Source organism: Giraffa tippelskirchi, chromosome 1, assembly GCF_054371585.1.
Source record: "Giraffa tippelskirchi isolate mGirTip1 chromosome 1, T2T-mGirTip1v1.2.pri, whole genome shotgun sequence".
Lineage (NCBI taxonomy): Eukaryota > Metazoa > Chordata > Mammalia > Artiodactyla > Giraffidae > Giraffa > Giraffa tippelskirchi.
This window is the reverse complement of record NC_137275.1, coordinates 109,902,824-109,923,234: the sequence shown is the minus strand read 5'-3', so window position 1 is coordinate 109,923,234 and position 20,411 is coordinate 109,902,824. Positions and strand designations below refer to the sequence as shown.

At 43.8% G+C, this 20,411-nt stretch overlaps 2 protein-coding genes across 10 annotated transcripts in view; one reads left to right on the top strand and one right to left on the bottom strand.

Moving 5' to 3' along the window:
* The window catches only part of LOC145506642 (uncharacterized), a 150,076-nt gene that overhangs the window by 33,805 nt on the left and 95,860 nt on the right, over positions 1–20,411 (bottom strand). Inside the window, exons 1-5 of one of the 9 annotated variants that reach the window (XR_014054115.1) lie at positions 7,208–7,259; positions 3,903–4,141; positions 3,017–3,222; positions 1,272–1,587; positions 864–984 (exon numbers count right to left, since the gene is read on the bottom strand). The exons of 1 other annotated variant lie outside the window; for it this stretch is intronic. The gene's annotated coding sequence lies outside the window, so the exon portion shown is untranslated. 7 more of the 9 variants (XR_014054118.1, XR_014054105.1, XR_014054119.1 and 4 more) reach the window with 7 other exon arrangements.
* The window catches only part of LOC145505932 (neurotrypsin-like), a 74,870-nt gene continuing 60,972 nt past the window's right edge, over positions 6,514–20,411 (top strand). Inside the window, 1 exon segment of the mRNA XM_081489298.1 lies at positions 6,514–7,056. Coding sequence (XP_081345424.1) covers positions 6,564–7,056 — 493 coding nt within the window. The 5' untranslated portion in view covers positions 6,514–6,563.

Here is a 20,411-nt window from a genome sequence, read left to right as displayed (position 1 = left end):
AAACAAAAAAGAGTAAACTCAAATACAAGAGTGACTGTGTTTATTGTGTAACAACCACATATTATGCAGCTATGGAAAAGTTAATGTAATCATAGTGTGGTATGTGGAATAAGAGTGACTTTTTTCCATTGAAATCTGCAATGGGTAAATAATATCTGAGGTATTGTTTTTAATTCTATGAGTTGCCATTTACTGCCATATTTGTCCTGATAATTGTCTTTACATACTTAAATGATAGTCATGTGCTCACTGTCCAGACCTTAATATACTGTTTCTAATTCTTGCAGCTTCGTAAAATAGAGTTATCTCCATATTACAAACAGGGAAACTCTATTTTCGAAGAGGTTAGCAGTGATTGATGGATGAGTGGGGAGCCAGGACCCTTAAATCCTATCTCCACTCCCACCCTCCCCCATCCTCAGGCAATGAGTTCCCCGGAGGACGTTGATGCATAGGATACAAGCCGGGCAAATGCAGACTTTTACAATTAGCTGAGGCTTTGATCCCAAACCCCAAAGTAGTTTCCTAGTAGTAGTGGAAGTGTTGGTCACTTAGTCGTATCCAACTCTTCATGACTTCAACTCTTTGTGGCTCCTCTGTCCATGGAATTATCCAGGCAGGAATACTGGAGTGGGTTGCCATTCTCTTCTCCAGGAGATCTTCCTGACCCAGAGATAGAACCCAGGTACCCTGCATTGCAGGCAGATTGTTTACCATCTGAGCCACCAGGTAGGCAAACAACTAAACAGCTAAACTGCTTCTCTCCCTCTCTTTCAACCTCAACCCAGGTCCAAATCTCAACTTTATGGTCCCTAAGATTCCAGTGATGAAGTAGGGAAAACAGTAAGCAAAAGGAGGGAAAATAGGACATTGAACATTTATTCTTATACAGACTCATACCTCCCACAATAATACTATTAAGGGAGTCCAGTAATGCGAATCAATTGCCGTTCTTGGATCTGCACACTCCAAATGGGGAGATCTCTTTCTTGAACGTGAAAGAAGTTGGGGAGAAAAGATTCTTTAATACCACTGCCCCCCCCGGAGGCCAGGAAACTAATAAATTTAATAGGGATTTGAACCCAGGTCTGCTGGACTCTAAATCAGTAGGAGTATAACCAGCATCATAGCTGGATAAAGTAGGTTTCCACCTGGAGGCAACTTGTGGCTTAGTAGATGGGAAGATTTTCCTAACAATTTGGATTTTCTAGAGACAGAGTGAGCTAGCTTCCAAGTAGAAATTTCCCCCACCCATAGTTTTTAAAAAATACCTGGAAGTCTACTTGTTAGGAAATTCTAGAAAGGTTTCCTGCATTTGACAGAGTTGGGGCTCTAAGTCCTTTTCAACACGGAGATTCTGTGCTTCCCAGATCACCGGCAAACAGTTCTAGCCAGGTTTTTCTTTCTATCTGTTTACTCCTTTTACAAGTGACCACAGCTCACTTGCAACTGAGAGATTTGAAAACTACTCATTATCCTCAGGCAGACGGCTCAGGAAAAGAGTTTTAACTCAAAATATCTAGTGATGGGTTGACCAGAAAGTTCATTCGGGTTTGTCCGTAGTGCCTTGGCTTTCAGGGACCAAACCTGTGGGGATGAGGAGAGAGAAAACCCATCAGACAGGACTAGTGTTCAGGGGAGTGAAGCTAGGGTGGCTGCCTATTTGTCTTCCATCTTAGAGGGGAGATGCTGGGGGGCAGCAAGGGACAGGGGCGTGGTAGGGAGGGGATTTTCTGCTTTGTGGAGGCAGGTTTTCACAGAGTGACTTACTCTGAGGAGTTAAAACTCAAAGGCAGTTACTGAGGCTAATCTACCGCATTATAGTTGGCACTTTCTGAGTGCTCTGCTCATCAGTTTATAGGCATTATCTCAGTTACCTCCCCCCATCAGATCTATCTTGGAAACATGATTACTATCCCTTTTTTGAAGATGCTGAGCCTTTGACTTAGGAAACTAAGGGAACTTGCTTAAGATATTTCAAGGCCAAAATAACATTTTTTCTTTTGGGGGGGCGCAGGGGTAAAGAAACCTCCTGCCAATGTAGGAGATGCTGGTTTGACCCCTGGTTCGGGAAGATCTCCTGGAGAGAGAAATGGCAACCCACTCCAGTATTCTTGCCTGGGAAATCCTATGGACAGAGGAGCCTGGCAGGCTACAGTCCATAGGGTCACAAAAGAGTCAGACATGACTTAGCAACAAAACAACAATGAAAATCTATATATTTACATCTATATTCTTCATATACCCTATGTATAATTTGAGTAAGCCTGAAAATGAACCTACAGAATTAATTTCCAGGTAGGGATTACACCAAGGTTAGATGAACTTTCTAAAATAAATGGAAACAAAAAAGTATTCTGTTTTATAAAATTCTATTTAAAACAATAAGGAAAATAGAGATCAAATGCCTCTTAAAAGCATTATGAATACAATGAGTCAAGCAGAGCCCCTTTGGCCAAACCACTGTGCCATTCATTTAGCAATTCATTACTTGTTTTCTGGACCTTTCTTTTATTTTCCAGAACTTTTAAGTAAATACTATATGTTCTTTTGTTGTATCCACCCCCCCTTGACCAAAGGCCTGATAATGTCTTATAATTTTAAATCTTCCACAGTCCCTAGACATGGACTTATGTTATTGATATTATTTAATATATTTTTGCTTTTATGTGAAAGAACAATGCCCAGTGTTTCTTTTTTAACAATATTTTTGCACTTGGAATTGTTCAAGTAAATACTGCATTTTGCTTTTCCAAATACAGGCAGTACCCAAACTGTACATGGAACTTATCCAAGTTATTTGGTGTATTGGCTTTAGAACTCTGTATATTCAGTCCATTATGTAGGTAAAGCATAATGATCCCCTAAACGACCATAAAACCAAATGTCCCTATATAACACAGTTGCCACAGTAAAGTGCAGGTATGCACATGTATTCAATACTCGCGCCCGGCTCCACCCCCAAGGCTGCACCTCCTCCCTGCTGTGAGGTGGGCAGGGAGACACCCCTCTTCACTTCCCTTTTTAGGTTTTTGGCTGGGAGGCTGGGGATAGTTGAGCTCTTGAGCCTTTGTCACCCAGGTTGCTTGATGGAACTGGAGGTTACAGAGGTGACAAGAGAGACTGGGGGACCTCATGGGGCTTTTGAAGGGTTGTGCTGGGAAATGCCTGCCAAGTGTCATCTGTTTCATTCTGTTCCTTCTCCTGGCTCCTTTAGCGCTGCTGAAGGGATTGGAAAGCAGAGAAAGCATCCACAGTGGGCTTCTTGCAGCTGTAACACGATGGAGCTGCCGCCCCCTTTCCTTTGGCTTTGCTGTGTGTGACAGGGTGAGGAGCGGCTGAGGAGCGGTGGCTAGGTGGTGGTTCTCCGGGGTGGAGGGAGGCTTCTCCCCCAGCCCCCAACACAGGCAGTGTAATGTGACAGAGGCAGGAGGGAGAAACGCAAATCAGGGAAGGGGAATCCATTCCATCGGATGGGGAATTGGAAATCCTAAACATCTGCATGTTGGTAGCAGCCAGGAGGAATGAAGGAAGAGAGGGAAGGAAGAGATTAGCAGGAGGGCGGAGTAATACATAAAGAGCAGGTCTGTTTAAGTCATACTTTCCCTGTAAAATAGAGGACAAAACCCAAATCGAGGCCCTTGACTTCACAGTCCAATTACAGACATGCTGTTTTATCATCTCGGAAAGGGTACGCTTTAAAATGGAGGCGATTACATCCAGATGTGGAATTTTCTGTGGATAACTCCACTTCGTATGAATCAGCTTCATAACTTGTTAACTGTTAAGTAGACCTTGGAAAATTGTCAGTTCCTCTTAGGTGTAAAACGGGCTGGAGAAGAGGCCACACCAGGGTCCCTATTCTTGGGAGCTCAGTTCCAACCATCTTCTCTTCTACTCACTTCTTTCTTGTTATTTTCCTCTCTCCAAGGTGCATAGGTACACTGGGACCAGGTCTGCCTCCAGACTCTCAGCAAGTGTGAAAGCCCTGGGTGTAGGAGCCATGCAGAGAAAGGAGAGAAGCAGGGCTAAGCGGGCCGATCAGAATCCCAGGGCGAGCCTTTCTTGGACCATCATGTGAGTGGCAGAAGGTGGAGACTCAGTTTTGAAGAAAAGGGGTGATTCCTTTTAGAACTGTCACCTATAATAGACAAAGAATCTATGATTTGTCGGAATCTACTTTGGCCACCTCATGCGAAGTGTTGACTCATTGGAAAAGACCCTGATGCTGGGAAGGATTGGGGGCAGGAGGAGAAGGGGACGACAGAGGATGAGATGGCTGGATGGCATCACTGACTCGATGGACATGAGTTTGGGTAAACTCTGGGAGTTGGTGATGGACAGGGAGGCCTGGCGTGCTGCGGTTCATGGGGTTGCAAAGAGTCGGACACGACTGAGTGACTGAACTGACTAAACTGTGATTCTTCCCTGATGGTCCAGTGGCTCAGACTCCGTGCTCCCACTGTAGGGGCCTGGGTTCAATCCCTGGTCAGGGAACTAGAGCCCATGTGCTACAACCAAGACCCAGCACAGACAAATAAATAAAAATAAAGAAGTAATTAAAAAAATAAAGTGTACAAATCAATGGTTAAGTAAAAAAAAAAAGAAAAAATCTGTGATTGGTGAATTCTGCTGACCTCTACTAAAATAAGTAAATCAACTTCCCCCAAATATGTATTTTAACTTTACGCTTCTTCGCCAAGTACAGTTTTAACTATGCTTTTGGAATCAGAAAAGTGTAAGTTTAAAAAAAATGAAACAGTGGGTAAAAGCATCTTGAGCAAAAACATCTTGAATAAAGATTTAATAAACACATTCCTGGATGCCTAATATTGTTCATTTGTCCACTTCTCTAAGTAAAAATCAGATATTTCATTAACAGGGGTGAAAAATTAAGAAAACAGTAATATGATTCAGAATGGTTAAACTAAGATTATTTGAGTTGGGGGTAGGAAATTAATTCAGTTTCTAACTGAAACTAGGTTTTAACAATAAACATTTAATGTTCAAGTTTTCTTCAGAGGAGTGTACGATGGGATTCCCAGGTGGCTCCGCACTAAAGAATCTGCCTGCGATGCACGAGACTCCGGTTGGATCCCTGGGTCAGGAAGATCCCCTGCAGAAGAAAACGGCAACCCACTCCAGGGTTCTAGCCTGAGAAAACCCATGGGCAGAGGAGCCTGGTGGGCTACAAAAGAGTCATGGGGTCATAAAAGAGTAGCGACTAAACAACAGTATACTGTGGGGCAGCCGGTCTCCCCTACACTTCAACACGATTATGCCAGGATGTAAAACATTACCTTTTTTATTGGCCTTCCTTGTTTCTTGTTTAACTTCCGTGGCATAGTCAGGAACAACTGAAGGGGGAAATCCCTAAAACATCCAGCTTCAGGGATTTTTAAAAAGATTCTAAACCAACTTTTTTTTTTTCTGGCCGGGGAAGTGGGGCAGTGCAAATCGGGGGAGCTGTTGAAAAGGCTTTCCTAAGGTCGAGCCAACAGCTATAGAGTTGCCGGTGGACAGAGTCCACTGTGGAGAGGCAAATGAGTAGGCTTAACTCAAGTCCCATGCTCGGCCAAAACGAGGCAGGTGTTAGAGGGATGGGCTTTTTGGATAGGATGGAGACCCGGACGGATGAAATCTTCTCTGGCTAGAAAGGAAATTTGGTATTAAGAGGGCTTCACTGAATCCCAATAATAACCAAACAACTGGTGTTGTTCAGGGCACCGGGTGGAGAGTGGGTGGCAGGAAGTAGAAAGGCTCGACCTGCTTTCCCTGGGTCGGTTCAGGAATTTAATTTCAGCAAATGTTTATTGGAGCCTAATAAGTGTGGCCCGCGGTTTTAAGTTTTAAGCACTGGGAGATAAAGGAAACGAAATGTGGTCTTGTCCTTGAGGAGCTCACAGCTCAGGAAAATGGCTTCGGCATTCCAAGTGGGCTTTGATAGCTTTTACCCCGGGACTTCAAGGGACTAAACCCATCCACACTTATAAATATTTCAAAACATAGGAAATGAAGCGCGGCAAAGGGGTGGAGGAGAGGTGGGCTGCAGGGGCTGGTGGCAGGTTTGGCAGCCGCCAGACGGAAAGGCTGTGGTGGTGTCGGCTGCTGGCAAAGAGCAGCCAAGACCGTCCCCCGCGTGGGCACCCTCGGACTTGGCTCAGGCACCCCGAGGCCGCCGGGGTGCCAGCGAGCTGGTCTGGCCCGGCCCGGCGCGCTGACAGCGGGAGCCCGGCAAGGACAGGGCGGAGCCCGGCTCCGGGGCGAGACCGCGCGCCTGTGCCCGCCGCCAGAGGGCAGAGTCCCCGGGTCGGCGCCTTCTCTTGGCCGGTCCTCTCTACGAGCCAGGGCTCCGCGGAGCGCACGCCTTCCCCGCCCGGGACCGCTCCCGAGCGCAGCGAGCAGGGGCGCGGCAGCGGGCCCCGCGGCGGGAGGCGGTCCGCGCGCGGGAGGGCGGGAGGGGGCTGGAGCGGGGGTTCCGGGGACGCGCAGCGCCTCCCCCGCCTCCCCTTCAGAAGCGGCGGAGCCGGGGAGCATGGACCAGACGCCGCGGCTCCGGCACCATGAAGCTCCCCCACTTCGCGGTGGCTCTGATTCTCGGGGCGCTCCCCGGCGTGGTCAGCTTTGATTCGGTCCTCGGTTATCCGCTCCACCACCGCTATCACCATGCGCCCTCTCGGGGTCCCCAGGACCCTTATTACCTTGCCACTCAGCGGCGGCCACAGAAGACGCCCCCGCCGCCCCCTCTCCCGCGCGTCCTGCACCCCCCTCCGGCGCTCCGCGCTTCGCGCGCGCACGGCTTCCGCATGACCCGGCCGCCTCCCGGGGACTGCCCCGCCGGGGCGCCCGGGGCCAACGTGACAGACTCCGGCGCTCCTTGTCTGCGCTGGGCAGACGTGCCGCCGTTCCTCGCGCGGTCGCCCCCGGCGGGCTGGGCGCAACTGCGAGGGCAGCGCCACAACTTTTGCCGGAGTCCGGACGGCGCGGGCAGACCCTGGTGCTTCTACGGGGACGCCCGCGGCAAGGTGGACTGGGGCTACTGCGACTGCAGACGGGGTGAGTGGCCGCGGAGCGGCGGCGACCGGGGCCCGGCGGGGAGCCCGCCTGGGTGGGCGAGCGCGTTAGGTGCTCCTGGAGGAGAAAGTGAGAGCGGGTGGGGTTGCGGGTTTGCCTCGCTCTGTGTGAAGGTGGACGGCCACGGACTTACCGTCCAAGTACCTTGGCACCGTGACTGTGAACTAGCGAGGCGCGCTTTGTGTGCGGTTACCTGGGGTGACAGTCTCAATGGAGGGTGGTGCACTCTCGGGCTCCTGGGTGACGGCTTGTCTCCGGGCTGCGGGCTTGTCTCCAGCCACTGTGATGTGTGTGGGGGGAGGGGAAGGGGATGTGTGCGCGCGCGCTTGGCGTGGATGTGTGTTTTCTGCATCAGCTTTGCCTTGAGAATGGTGCCGTATTTACGTAGAAGTGGCAAAGTAAAAGAGAAGATAGTTTCTAATTACCTGTTTTGGAAAGGGAAATATTAAATCTAATATGACAATCAATTACCACACCCCCCCGCTCAATTTCTGCCCGCAGTTGACATGTATTTGAAAAGGTTTTTGCAAACTTTCTGGGCCCAAATGTGACTTGTCAAATGATGTTCATGTTCTGGGGCACAGCGTGGTAAATATCAGTGAGTGGAGAAGAAAGGCAAAAGATAGGAATAGTAACTATTCTAGGGAAGAAGCAACTTGATATAGTCAAGTGCTGTTTTCAAGAATGCCAGTATTCAACTGTATATGTTATTTGTGGAAAACCGGAATTAGTTGGTAAAGAGATAAAGTTGGTAAGATGTTTCACATTAATTAATGTGAAAGATCACATTAGTAGATTTAATGTAAGTGAATCATCTGCCTTTGAACAGTGCTTTGTTTTGAGTTGGTGGCGTTTTGTTTACCATTAGGGCTTTTTTTTTTTTCTTTAATAGTTGTGGAAAAAAACCCTAAAGTTCTTCAAAGTTTAGATTTTCCTTAAAAAAAATTTTTGGCAGCTCTCCATCCAAGCTTTGTGGCAGGGGCTTTGTTAATTGTGATTCTGAGATATATTGTACTTTGTACCTTTTGGTGATTTGGAGGTTAAACTTTCACAGGGCCATTCTTTCCCTTCATAAAATTTTATTTATATGTACCTTCAGTTGCATTAGTGCTTTGAGTTAAAGGGAAGTGATAGGAAGGTTAAGATCCATTATCCTTCATCCTAGAGAATGAAGTCATCGCTACACTTGTTACACAGACAGAATGCCAATGTGGCTATAAAAAATATGAGGTGATATCAGGCAGACAGCCCTAGTGCTGTTTCACTCTTTATTTGTAGTAAAAGCTCATGGTTAGCAAACACTGACACTTTTTTCATTTTTCTATTATTATATTTCATATTTCCTATTGTGTATACATATATATATAAATAAGTGGAATTCAAAGTTAAAACACTGTAGTGATCTATTGTTCTCTGTTTAACACATAATTTTTTAAATTTTACATTCGGAATGAGGAGAATAGCTTGGCGGTTCATTCTCCCCACCCTCTTGTGTTGAAAAGAAAATTAAACCTAACATCAGTACAGACTCTTTGGGATAGATACCTTTATGCTGATAGCTAATTCTCACTAGACAAAACTCTAAGCACTGCATAATAGTGTGTACTTCCTGAAATAAAGTGCCTGACTGAACACAAGAGAAGCAAAAGAAACCCCCCAAGATGGGAGATAAATACACTCCCTCCCCACCTCACCCCCAAAAAAAGAACCAGGAAAACAGTCTGCTGGCTCTGTAATGATTTAATTACTTTCCAGGCTGTCTGTCATTCACTCCTCACTTTCTGACGGGGCATAGTCATGCCTTAAAATGACTGACATGTTCTGAAACTATGGCTGTCCTGGTTCTACATTCGGTTAGGAGTGTAAACAAAGCTATCATGGTGTGGTGAAAAGAATATGGAATTGTGCTCTGGAGAGCACTGGTGTCCACTTTGGCTCAGCCAGTAGCTATACAGTGTTGAGTAGGACTCTTAACCCCCAAGCTTTGATTTCCTTATCTGGAAGAAGGCAGTTTGGGGATAGATGTATTCAAAGGACTTTCCTAGCACTGAGCACGTACCAGAACAGCCCAGCCTGATAGTTAACAGGTAGGATTTATTGAGGATTCATTCTGTGTTGGATGCTGAGCTAAGCATTTTATATATTAGTTTTCTCATTTAATTCTTTTTTTTTTTTTTTTCTGAAATATCAGTTTTACTGTAACCCAGGAACTGATAAGGATTGTCTTACATGTTCTAGGTGGTCTCCCCATCTGGCACAGTGAGAAAACCCACTTTGTGTCTATACCATGTTTCTTTTCCTCACAGAATATTTAATTTAAAAATGCGAAGTCTTCATGGAATTGATTCTGTTGGTTCCTACCAAGAGGAAGTGTGGTCTTCCTTGAGGCCCTAGGTTTACATTTGACTCTAGAAGTAACCTAGAACTGGAGATATCAATGGGAGATGCTCCCATTTAGTGATTCCATCATCCTCTGCTGCTGCTGCTGCTGCTAAGTCTCTTCAGTCGTGTCCGACTCTGTGCGACCCCATAGACTGCAGCCCACCAGGCTCTGCCGTCCTTGGGATTCTCCAGGCAAGAATACTGGAGTGGGTTGCCATTTCCTTCTCCAGTGTCTCATTTAATTCTTATAGGAACATTATAAGATAGTGCACATTTCACTCCATAGCTCATTTTCCTCTTTAATTATATAAACGTGTAGAAAGTCTGTGTGCTCAATTGCTCAATTGTGTCCAACTCTTTTTGACCTCATGGACTGTAGCCTGCCAGGCTCCTCAGTCAGTGGGATTCTCCAGGCAAGAATACTGACTGGAGGTGGTTGCCATTTCCTCCTCCAGGGGATCTTCCCCACCCAGGGAACGAACTCGAATTTCCTGTGTCCCCTGCATTGCTGGTGGATTCTTTACCACTGAGCCACCTGGGAAGCCTGTAGAAAAGCCTAATGATTCTATTTTTGTAGCTTAAAGACTAGTTTAAAAGGAAAGAGAAAGGAAGCTATGTTTGGCCCAATGCATGTGATTTCCAGTCTCTTATGGCTTGAAAATATCCAGGGTTTTCATTCTCTTTCTTTTTTAAACAAAAAATAGCTTGAACAAAAGGAAAGAAGATTAATTGTAACGGAATCCCTCCTTTGAAAAATGTACTGGAGGCTAGATTTTCATGTACCTGGCTGCGTGGAGACAAATGAGGAAGCTGGTGTCTCCAAGGTGGAAAGTTGATTGAAACCTAGTTGAAGGGGTGGCAGGGGGATCTCAGGTGAGTGGGGCAGGGCGTGGACACTCCAATGGCTCAAATGTCTCAGAACAAGGAAGATTATGCCTGGGCCCTGGGTGTGTGAAACTTGCAAATCAGTGATAAAAGAATCGTTGGGGGATTGGAATACCCTGAATCAGCCTGGAGAGTTAGTTCTTACAATAAGCATTAGAATCATGGCACGGGGGTGGTGGTTGGGGGGGCTTATTAAAATACAGATACCTGGGCTCTAGCCTTGAGACCCTGTTTAAGTAATCTCCGGAATCTGGCTGAGGAATGTGCATTTCTAATGAGCAGTCAAGGTCATTTGGAAACTGAAAACTCATTGCCACAGTCAGGGAAAACCAGGGGAGGGCATCAGAACCCACCTAAGCTGTGTAGCGGTGGGTGGTCACGTCAGCTGAATCTGCCATTCTGTGACTTAATCCTACTAGATTTAGGTGACACTAGTGGTAAAGAACCCTCCTGCCAATGCAGGAGACATAAGAGATGCAGGTTCAATCCCTGGGTTGGATCCCTGGGTCAGGATGCCCTTGGAGGAGGGCATGGCAACCCACTCCAGTATCCTTGCCTGGAGAATCCCATGGACAGCGGAGCCTGGCGGGCTACAGGCAGTAGGATCGCAAGGAGAAACAACTTAGCATGCATGCACATACGGCAGGCCTATGGTAACTTTTTGTGTGGTTTTAGAAAATGGTACCACACTTGTTATTTGACCAGTGTGGGGTAATACCAACTTAGCTCACCAGAATATGATTTATTAACTGAATGTGAGCCAGGTTAGTTTTGACATTTCTACAGGAAGAATTAACAGGTGACTGATGACCTCCAGGAATGTGCTCAGTCGCTCAGTTGGATCTGTCTCTCGGTGACCCCGTGGACTGTAGCCCACCAGGCTCCTCTGTCCATGGAATTTTTCAGGCCCGAATACTTGGAGCGGGTTGCCATTTCCGCCTCCAAGGAATCGTCTAGATCGAACCCCCATCTCTTGTGTCTTCTGCATTGGCTGCTGCTGCTGCTGCTGAGTCGCTTCAATTGTGTCCGACTCTGTGCGATCCCATAGACGGCAGCCCACCAGGCTCCCCCATCCCTGGGACTCTCCGGGCAAGAACACTGGAGTGGGTTGCCATTTCCTTCTGCAGTGCTTGAAAGTCAGAGTCTTTACCACTGTGCTACCTGGGGAGCCCCAGTAATTTACGACTTCCTGACTGGAAAGGGAAATCCCTTCTCTAGTCTCAGGTTGGCCCCTCAGGTGGGGCAACTTGCTTGCACTGTGCTGGGAACTCCTCTTTGTTACAAGCAGCTGAGTGGAACTCAACCTTAAGTGACTGATAGGTAAAATAGATAGAAGAATCAATAGTGCTCTAATAACTGAGATTTTACCAGAAAGAATGATTCATAGATCTGACTTTTTGTCATGTCCTGCTAATCTGTTCACCCAAATCTGATTCAAATAGAGATAGTGGTCTTGTGGGATAAATGCTGCTGTTTACAGGCTGTATTCTTTGAAGTCCATCTGGTGTTTGAAGTGAAGGTTAATTAAAAAGTTGGCTGAAAGCTGTCCCTTTTTAAATTTTTTTAATGCTGCATCTTGATTCTATGTAGCAGATGCTAAAATCATTTATTAGCAACAACAGATTTGATACATTTCCTGGCTGGATTTTAGATATTGAGCTCAATCTCCTTTTCAGGCTAAGGCAGATATAAAATACTTTTGATTTGGAGGCATTATCAGACTCTTCAGTAATGTGAAAAAAATTTTAAGAAGAAAATTAGATGTTCAGTTACTATTGCCTTTTATGAGTGATTATCCTGGACACACACTGTACACAGACACACATACACACACTCTCTTACTGCATATATATTTATTAAATATATATATTTATTCATATATAAATATGGATATATTTATGAAGCATATATAGTCATATATTTATATTTATGCAGTGTGTGTGTGTGTGTGTGTGTGTGTGTGAAGGTAACCTTTGTAAAAGTAATTGGTTTTTTAACTGTGAAGGCAAACCTAAGTGCGCAGCAATAATGTATTATTCAGAGATCCCTTTATTTGATGTATACTGTGCAGGTCCTAAGGGCTTCCCAGGTGGCACTAATGGTAAAGAACCCACCTGCCAGTGCAGGAGACATAAGAGACGTGGGTTCAATCCCTGGGTCGGGAAGATCCTCTGAGGAGGGCATGGCAACCCACTCCAGTATTCTTGCCTGGAGAATCCCATGGATAGAGGAACATGGCAGGCTACAGTCCATAGGGTCTCAAAGAGTCAGTGTGTGGTGCAGCTCCTAAGTGATAATTGTGAAGATTGTCTATAGAAGATGGAAAAATGCTCATGATAAGGTTGAAGGGAAAAGATTGGAACAAAATGTATATATGTTTTTACTAACTGAAAATAAAGATGGCTGTGAAGTTTGGGAAGGAAAACAGGTGATGATTATGAACTTGGATATGAATGTGGCTTGGATCAGTTCACGCAATTTTGATGGCAAAGAATAGAAAACCTAATTCAAAATGACTGAATAAATAAGGAGGTTTGTTGTTCATATTACAAGAAGTCGGGCTCCAACATAGTACATCTCTATCTCTCTGCTACTCTCTTGATTCTATTATTTTCAAAGTGTGGTTTTATCCTTAGACTGATGGTTATTCCAGATTTCATATTGAGATAGAATAACTTGAAGAAGCAAGATAGGGTATCCTCTTTATGTATGTCCCATTGAAAGAGCAAGGAGACCTTCCCAGAACTTCTGCACAGATTCTCTCCTGTGTTTCATTGCTCAGACCTTCCTGGCACTCTCTGGGAAGGAAAATGCAGTTACCATGCTTTGCCTGTATTAGTCAGGATTGACCTCTGAACACGTGGGGCCTCGCCTGGCAGGGAGAAGCAGGTAGTTATTCAAGAGAACCAACAGAGTCTGTCAAAAAATGTGACTGAGGTTTGTCCTCTTGGGCTGCACACCACAAACTTGCAAGCCCTGGTGCCTGCCCAGCCTCCTACGTCCATGGTTTAATGGATGCGGGGGCCTTACATGTCTGCAGCCAGCTCCTGAAGCAGCATCTCACCAGGTGTGGCAGGCGGTGAGCAGGACATGGCAGTAGTCTTTGCTGTGTGTGTGTGTGTGTGTGTGTGTGTGTGTGTGTGTGTGTGTAGGGGGTGTGAGGTAGGAGGAATAGAGGTGAGAGCTGGGGCTGGGAGGTGGAGAGGGAGGTTACCAGTTATAGAGGAAATTGACTTGTCAGGTTGGCTCACTGGTTACCAGGGAAACCAGCAGAGGAGCACACCTCTCACCACCCCTTTGATAAGCTGTCATAGTGGAGATGCTCTGTTCTAAGAATTCACACAGTCCCTAGCTGGAGTTGGGGCAGGTATGTAGGAGTTGACTGATTAGGCTCTATGATTAAGAGGGAAGGTCAGTCACCTGAGTAGGGTGTAACGCAGGGACTGATGGAACAGAGGGATGTACTGAGAGCAAGGGGACGGCCATCTGGGATGGCCTGACCATACAATCCTTATACAGGTATCCCCCACTTTTTGAAAGTTTGCTTTATGCCGCTTCACTTTTAAGAAAGACCTACATCAGTACTTGTTTTCGCTAACCAAAGGAAATCCAATTTTCACTTTTATGAAAAATGGTGAAAATTTACAAGTGCTCTCAGTGTTTGTTTTGCTGGGGGCCGTTATAAACTCAGGGCGATAGCGGAGGACAGAGGAGCCTGGCCTGCTGCAGTCCCTGTTGTAGCAGAGCTGAACACGACTTAGCAACTGAACATTATAGCGGCGGCGCACACCCCCCTCAGCAGCGAGAGTGCTGCCCCCAAGCGCCTTCTCCAGGAACTGCACTCAGTATATCAGCATCCGGCTGCCGCCAGTCTTTGAGCTGTGTCTGGGAGCATCTGCACTTTTCCTGTTTATTTTGTGCATTTCTTAGCAAGATGTTTCCTAAGATTAGTTGCTTCTTTTTTGTTTGTTGTTGTTGTAAGGTGTAGGTGTTGTTTTTTGACAAGTTGTGTCTGACTCTTGCAGCCCCATGGACTGTAGCCCGCTAGGCTCCTCTGTCCATGGAATTTTCCAGGCAAGAATACTGAAGTAGGTTGCCATTTCCTTCTCCAGGGGCTCATCCCGACCCAGGGATCGAACCCGTGCCTCCTGCATTGGCAGGCGAATTCTTCACTGCTTAGCCACCAGAGAAGCCCAGGAACAGAACTTACAAAGATGAATAAGAAATCACCTAAGTCCTCTGGTTAAGGATGCCCACTCTCTGGTTGAAATGTCAAAATAATACTAGGCATTTTTTATTACCTTTCCTGTGATATGTACGCTGGGAGACAGATAAACTTACTATTAAGTGTAGTTTAATTTCATCACTTAGAGTTGTACAATAAAATGTTAATACCCACACTATGTGTTTATGTGTGGACTTAGCTACTGAACAGTATAAACACAATTTGTAAAATTTTCTGCTAAAGTTATTTAAATGCATATATTGTCTTATTCTTTTGCATTATATTGTATAATGTTTTAAATGCATGAATAATTGGTGGTGGTGGTGTTCAGTCACTCAGTCGTATCCGGCTCTTTGCGACCCCCTGGACTGCAGCACTCCAGGCTTCCCTGTCCCTCACCATCTCCCGGATGGGCTTATAGATTTATGTAAGCCCAATGTAAATGGGTAGAATTGCTTATTCAAAAGATATGCTTTCATTTTGAACCTGACAAGTTCATATTTTTCTCAGTATGAAAGGTATCTACATAAATAATAAATGAACAATTAATATGAATTATAGATGAGGACTAATGGGGGTGAGTATAGTTCAGTTGGATATTTAAGGGGATGCTTCCTATGTTAAAAGATGATTTCATTTTGACATGGCATGATTTGAGTAAAATCTATTATTTCACAATGCTAAAGTGATTTCAGTTATGGGTAAGTGTAATCATTGACAAAATAGAATTCAGTTCAGTTCAGTCGCTCAGTCGTGTCCGACTCTTTGCGACCCCATGAATCGCAGCACGCCAGGCCTCTCTGTCCATCACCAGCTCCTGGAGTTTACCCAAACCCATGTCCATCGAGTCAGTGATGCCATCCAACCATCTCATCCTCTGTTGTCCCCTTCTCCTCCCGCCCCCAATCCTTCCCAGCATTAGGGTCTTTTCCAGTGAGTCAACTCTTCGCATGAGGTGGCCAAAGTATTGGAGTTTCAGCTTCAACATCAGTCCTTCCAATGAACACCCAGGATTGATCTCCTTTAGGATGGAGTGATTAGATCTCCTTGCAGTCCAAGGGACTCTCAAGAGTCTTCTCCAACACCACAGTTCAAAAGCATCAGTTCTTTGGCGCTCAGCTTTCTTCACCATCCAACTCTCACATCCATACATGACCACTGGAAAAACCATAGCCTTGACTAGACGGACCTTTGTTGGCAAAGTAATGTCTCTGCTTTTAAATATGCTATCAAGGTTGGCCATAACCTTCCTTCCAAGGAGTAAGCGTCTTTTAATTTCATGGCTGCAATCACCATCAGCAGTGATTTTGGAGCCCAAAAAAATAAAGTCTGACACTGTTTCCACTGTTTCCCCAATCTATTTGCCATGAAGTGATGGAACCAGATGCCATGATCTTAGTTTTCTGAACATTGAGCTTTAAGCCAACTTTTTCACTCTCCTCTTTCACTTTCATCAAGAGGCTCTTTAGTTCTTCTTCCCTTTCTGCCATAAGGGTGGTGTCATCTACATATCTGAGGTTATTGATATTCTCCCGGCAAAATAGAATACCTGAATACTATCAAATAAGCTGTAGGAAAAAAAACAAAACATAAAAATTAATGTAGCCTCCCCAACTGTACTTGAAAAATTCAACTAACTAATTCTCTATTCAGTTGTTTTTAGGCAATGTGATTATTTGGTGTATGTTTTATAATTAAGACAGAAAATGATCACTTAATATATTTTTCCAATTTTGCCTTTAGTAGAAGGCATAAGATTATATTTAATTTATTGTCAAATATGTGTACTAAATTGTCCAATATGTAATGGACTTTTGTTCTGTTTTTTTAATAGTTCATAAACTGAAATTTCTACATCACTTTCAGCTTTAAGTATACTTTTTGTCAAAGATCTGAATAATAGCTTGATGTCACCAGCATGAATTTCTGGTTCCACCAGAACAATAGAGCTGACTAAAATTAAGTATTTTGTGCCTCTGTGAAGTTCAGTAATGGATGAGAAAGGATTCGGGCGATAACATTAATTTTCTATTCCTCATTTATCAAACTGTGATTTTTACAAGATTTCAGAAATATTTATTTTTAATTCTGTTCAGAATACTGGGATGGATCTTTGTTTTTGCTGTTTTTTCTGTCACATGAGTGAGTGCTATTGTATAAGTATATTTTAAGGAGTTAACTAAATAGGCATACCTTTTCATTTCACTAATTTTGAAATGAGCTGGATTTAGAGAACAAAGATAACTGACATGTTTGGTTCCTTTCCTGATATTTCTTTTAGGTCTTCTTGAAGTATGGATGGTTTTGCCAGCTGTCCATGGAGAGATAATACCAGAATGGGTCTATTAGTTTGCTAGAGCTGCTGTAATGAGTACACAGACTGAGTGGCTTAAATAAAGAAACTTGCTATTTCACAGTTCTGGGGACTGGAAGTCCAAGATCAGTGTCAGCAGAGCCATACTTCCTCTCAAGACAGTAGGAAAGGATCTGGTCCAGGGCTCTCTCCTAGCTTCTGATAGTTCCTTGGCTTGTGGAAATGTAACTGCAACCTCCGGATGGCATTCTCCCTATGGGTGTCTGTCCAAATCTCTCCTTTTTATGAGATCATAGTCATACTGGATTGGAGCCCACCCTAATGATCTCATTTATCTTGATCCTCTGCAAAGACCCTATTTCCAAATAAATTCACACATTCATAGGCACCGGAGGTCAATGCTTAAGCATATTTTGGGGGGAAAAGAATTCAGCCCATCACCATCTTTCAACGATAACCCTGTATGCGAGACAGAATAAGAGACACAGATGCATAGAACAATTTTATGGACTCTGAGGGAGAAGGTGAGGGTGGGACGTTCTGGGAGAATAGCATTGAAACATGTATATTATCATATGTGAAACAGAACACCATTCCATGTTCGATGCATGAGACAAGGGCTCGGGGCCGGGGCAATGGGATGACCCGGAGGGATGGGATGGGGAGGGAGGTGGGTGGGGGGTCCAGGAGGGGGAACACATGTGAACCCATGGCTGATTCATGTCAATGTATGGCAAGGACTATTACAATATTGTAAAGTAATTGGCCCCCAACTAAAATAAATAAATTTATTAAAAAAAAAAAAAAAAGAATTCAGCCCACTGCAATAGCCTTGAGAACCGATGAAACTTGTGAAGAGAATTTTAATCTAGTTAACTCTCTTTCTCTAGATTACCTTGTATTGAGTGAGACTGATAACATGGCAGAAGAGAACCCCTCTGGAATGTCTCTTTGTTTTAGGAATCCCTATTTTTTTTTTTTTTTGTAGCTAAGTTATCCATAAAGCAAATTTCTGTAACAAAAATCTTTTATGTTCCTTTTCCTTTATAAAAACTGGAGATGTGTTTACATAATAAAAAATAGTAGTAAACTAAAATGACAGTGATTTCAACATCTTTTAAAAATGTACTCATTTTTAATTGGAGGATAATTGCTTTACAATATTGTGTTGGTTTCTGCCATATGTCAACATGAATCAGCCAGAGGTATATGTATGTCCCCTTCTTTTTGAACCTCCTTCCCACCTCCCACTCCATCCTACCCCAAGTTCAACATTTTTGGCAGAGAATTAAGGTAGTAGAATTCTGACCATTGTTGTGTATTGGCACATTTTGCCTTTAAGTAGTTGTTTATACCAACAGGCTGGTACGACTGACAGTTTTCTTTGTTTTTTTGCAATAATTCTTTTCATGAACTCTAGGGGCTCCTCTCCATGACATGCCATCATGCATAGCTTTATAGTTCCAGACTTTTTTCTATTACTGGTTTAGTCTGTAAATTAGTAATGACTACTATAGTTGATCTAAAACCTCTGTCTGAGACTTCAAATTTTAGATTATTGTTATTAACACTTTTTAAAAAATAGGAATATTTAGAATAGAATATTTTTCCATCAAATTGGCACATGAGAGACTTTAAGACCATGCAACCCTGGATTCACTGAGGTGTTGCTGAGAGACATGAGCTGAGACTACGAGGAACATCGCAAAGTGCTGGGCAGAAGTAGGAAAGTATGAACCAAGGAAGACAGATCAATTTTTGGTAATAAGAGGCTGTGACAACGGAGCAATATTTACCAAAGAATCTGGTCTAGAATTTGTCTGAAGAATTTTATTGTTAGTAAGATAGTAATAAAAATGAGTTTACCAGGCTCTGGCCTTTGTGGATTGCTTTATTGTTTTATCCTCTCTCTCTCTGGTTTTTTTTTTTTAATTTCCTCTTGTAATTGCGTATCTATAAATTTGTGCAAATGTATAGTCCTAGAAATTTGTACAGTCCTAGAAATTTGTACAGCCCATGGGACAAATCAGCCTCCACTGGAGGATTAGCCTCAAATATAGATCACCAGAAAGCCACTTCTCTTGTGTTCTGTAGTATAGAGAAACTCTTAAGACTGTCTTATGGATCTGCCTGGCTAGTGTATCCCCATGTAATGTTTGGTAGATTTGTTGTAGTATTTCACCATCCTGGTGAATGCCAACATGGCAGAATGCATAAAGTGGTACCTGAACTATTGAAAAGTGCTTATTGCATCCCAAGTCTTTGCTCAGGTTTGGAGGCAAGGGACTGGTAGCAAGGGAGGGAATCTGGGAGGCAGTTTGTCATGGCTCTGCAACTGCTCAGTTGGTTGGCTCCGTAGCTTCCTCATCCATAAATTAAGGGAAACCAATTACAGTTCTACCGTCTTAAGCATTCTAAGAGAGCTAAGTGAAGCAAGAACGAAGTAAAACCAAAACCAAACAAAAACTACCTCCTGTCTCAAATGTATGTAGTATGAATTGTGTGTTCATGCTTTTCTTATCTTAGGCATATTATCGTGCTGATATTTTTTTTTTAAAGTTCTTTCAAAAAATTATTAGAAGTGTAAACCTCATAGAATTACATACCAGTAAGAAATACTCACTGAGTTCAAGGTAGATGATTACTCAGATATTTTGGAAATTTTTATGGCGTAAGGAAAGGATAAACTATGTGGAGGGGCACTGCTAGGCAGGTGTGTGTTTTGGGGATGTTGGTGTTGAGAATGGATTCTTCCAGAGAATTCGCTAGTCATTGACATGCAAACTGCCTTTCCAGAATTGCAAATATTTGTATCCATTTGTTAAAGGAAAATTGGATGAGCACTCCACATTTCTTGCCATATAACAAATACAGATAAACAAATCCAGGTTTTCACAGCATGTTTGGTGCATGTGAGAAATGATGGTAGAACTGATAATTGACCTGGAAATTATTCCCAGTGCTATCATTTTTGTTATAATGATGTTATGGTAACAGTTACACATTATGCAGAGTTTTCTCCTCCTCATTTGTAGATAGGTGCCTTAATCATTTAGATAATATGCCTGCATCATTTCTTCTTTGAAAGCTTTTTAGTGATTTGGGCAATATTTTACATTTTATTGTGATTATTTAACATGCATGAGTAGAGTTCCAGTTTGTTTTCATTACTAGAACTTCTGTCCAACCCTTTGACATGAAGAATTTGATGGCGGTGGTATTTGTGGTGGTGGTGAATTAATAAACAGATAATAGATTAAACGGTTTCTCTGGTGGCTCAGCTGGTAAAGAATCCGCCTGCAATGTGGGAGACCTGAGTTCGCTCCCTGGGTTGAGATGATCCCCCTGGAGAAGGAGACGGCTACCCACTCCAGTATTCTGGCCTGGATAATTCCATGGACTGTATAGTCATGGGGCCACAAAGAGTTGGACACGACTGAGTGACTTTCACTTTCGGATTAAACATCATTTCAAATAACATGTGTTTGAGGTGAACAAATGAATTCTTTGATTTGAAAAAAATCAAAAGAC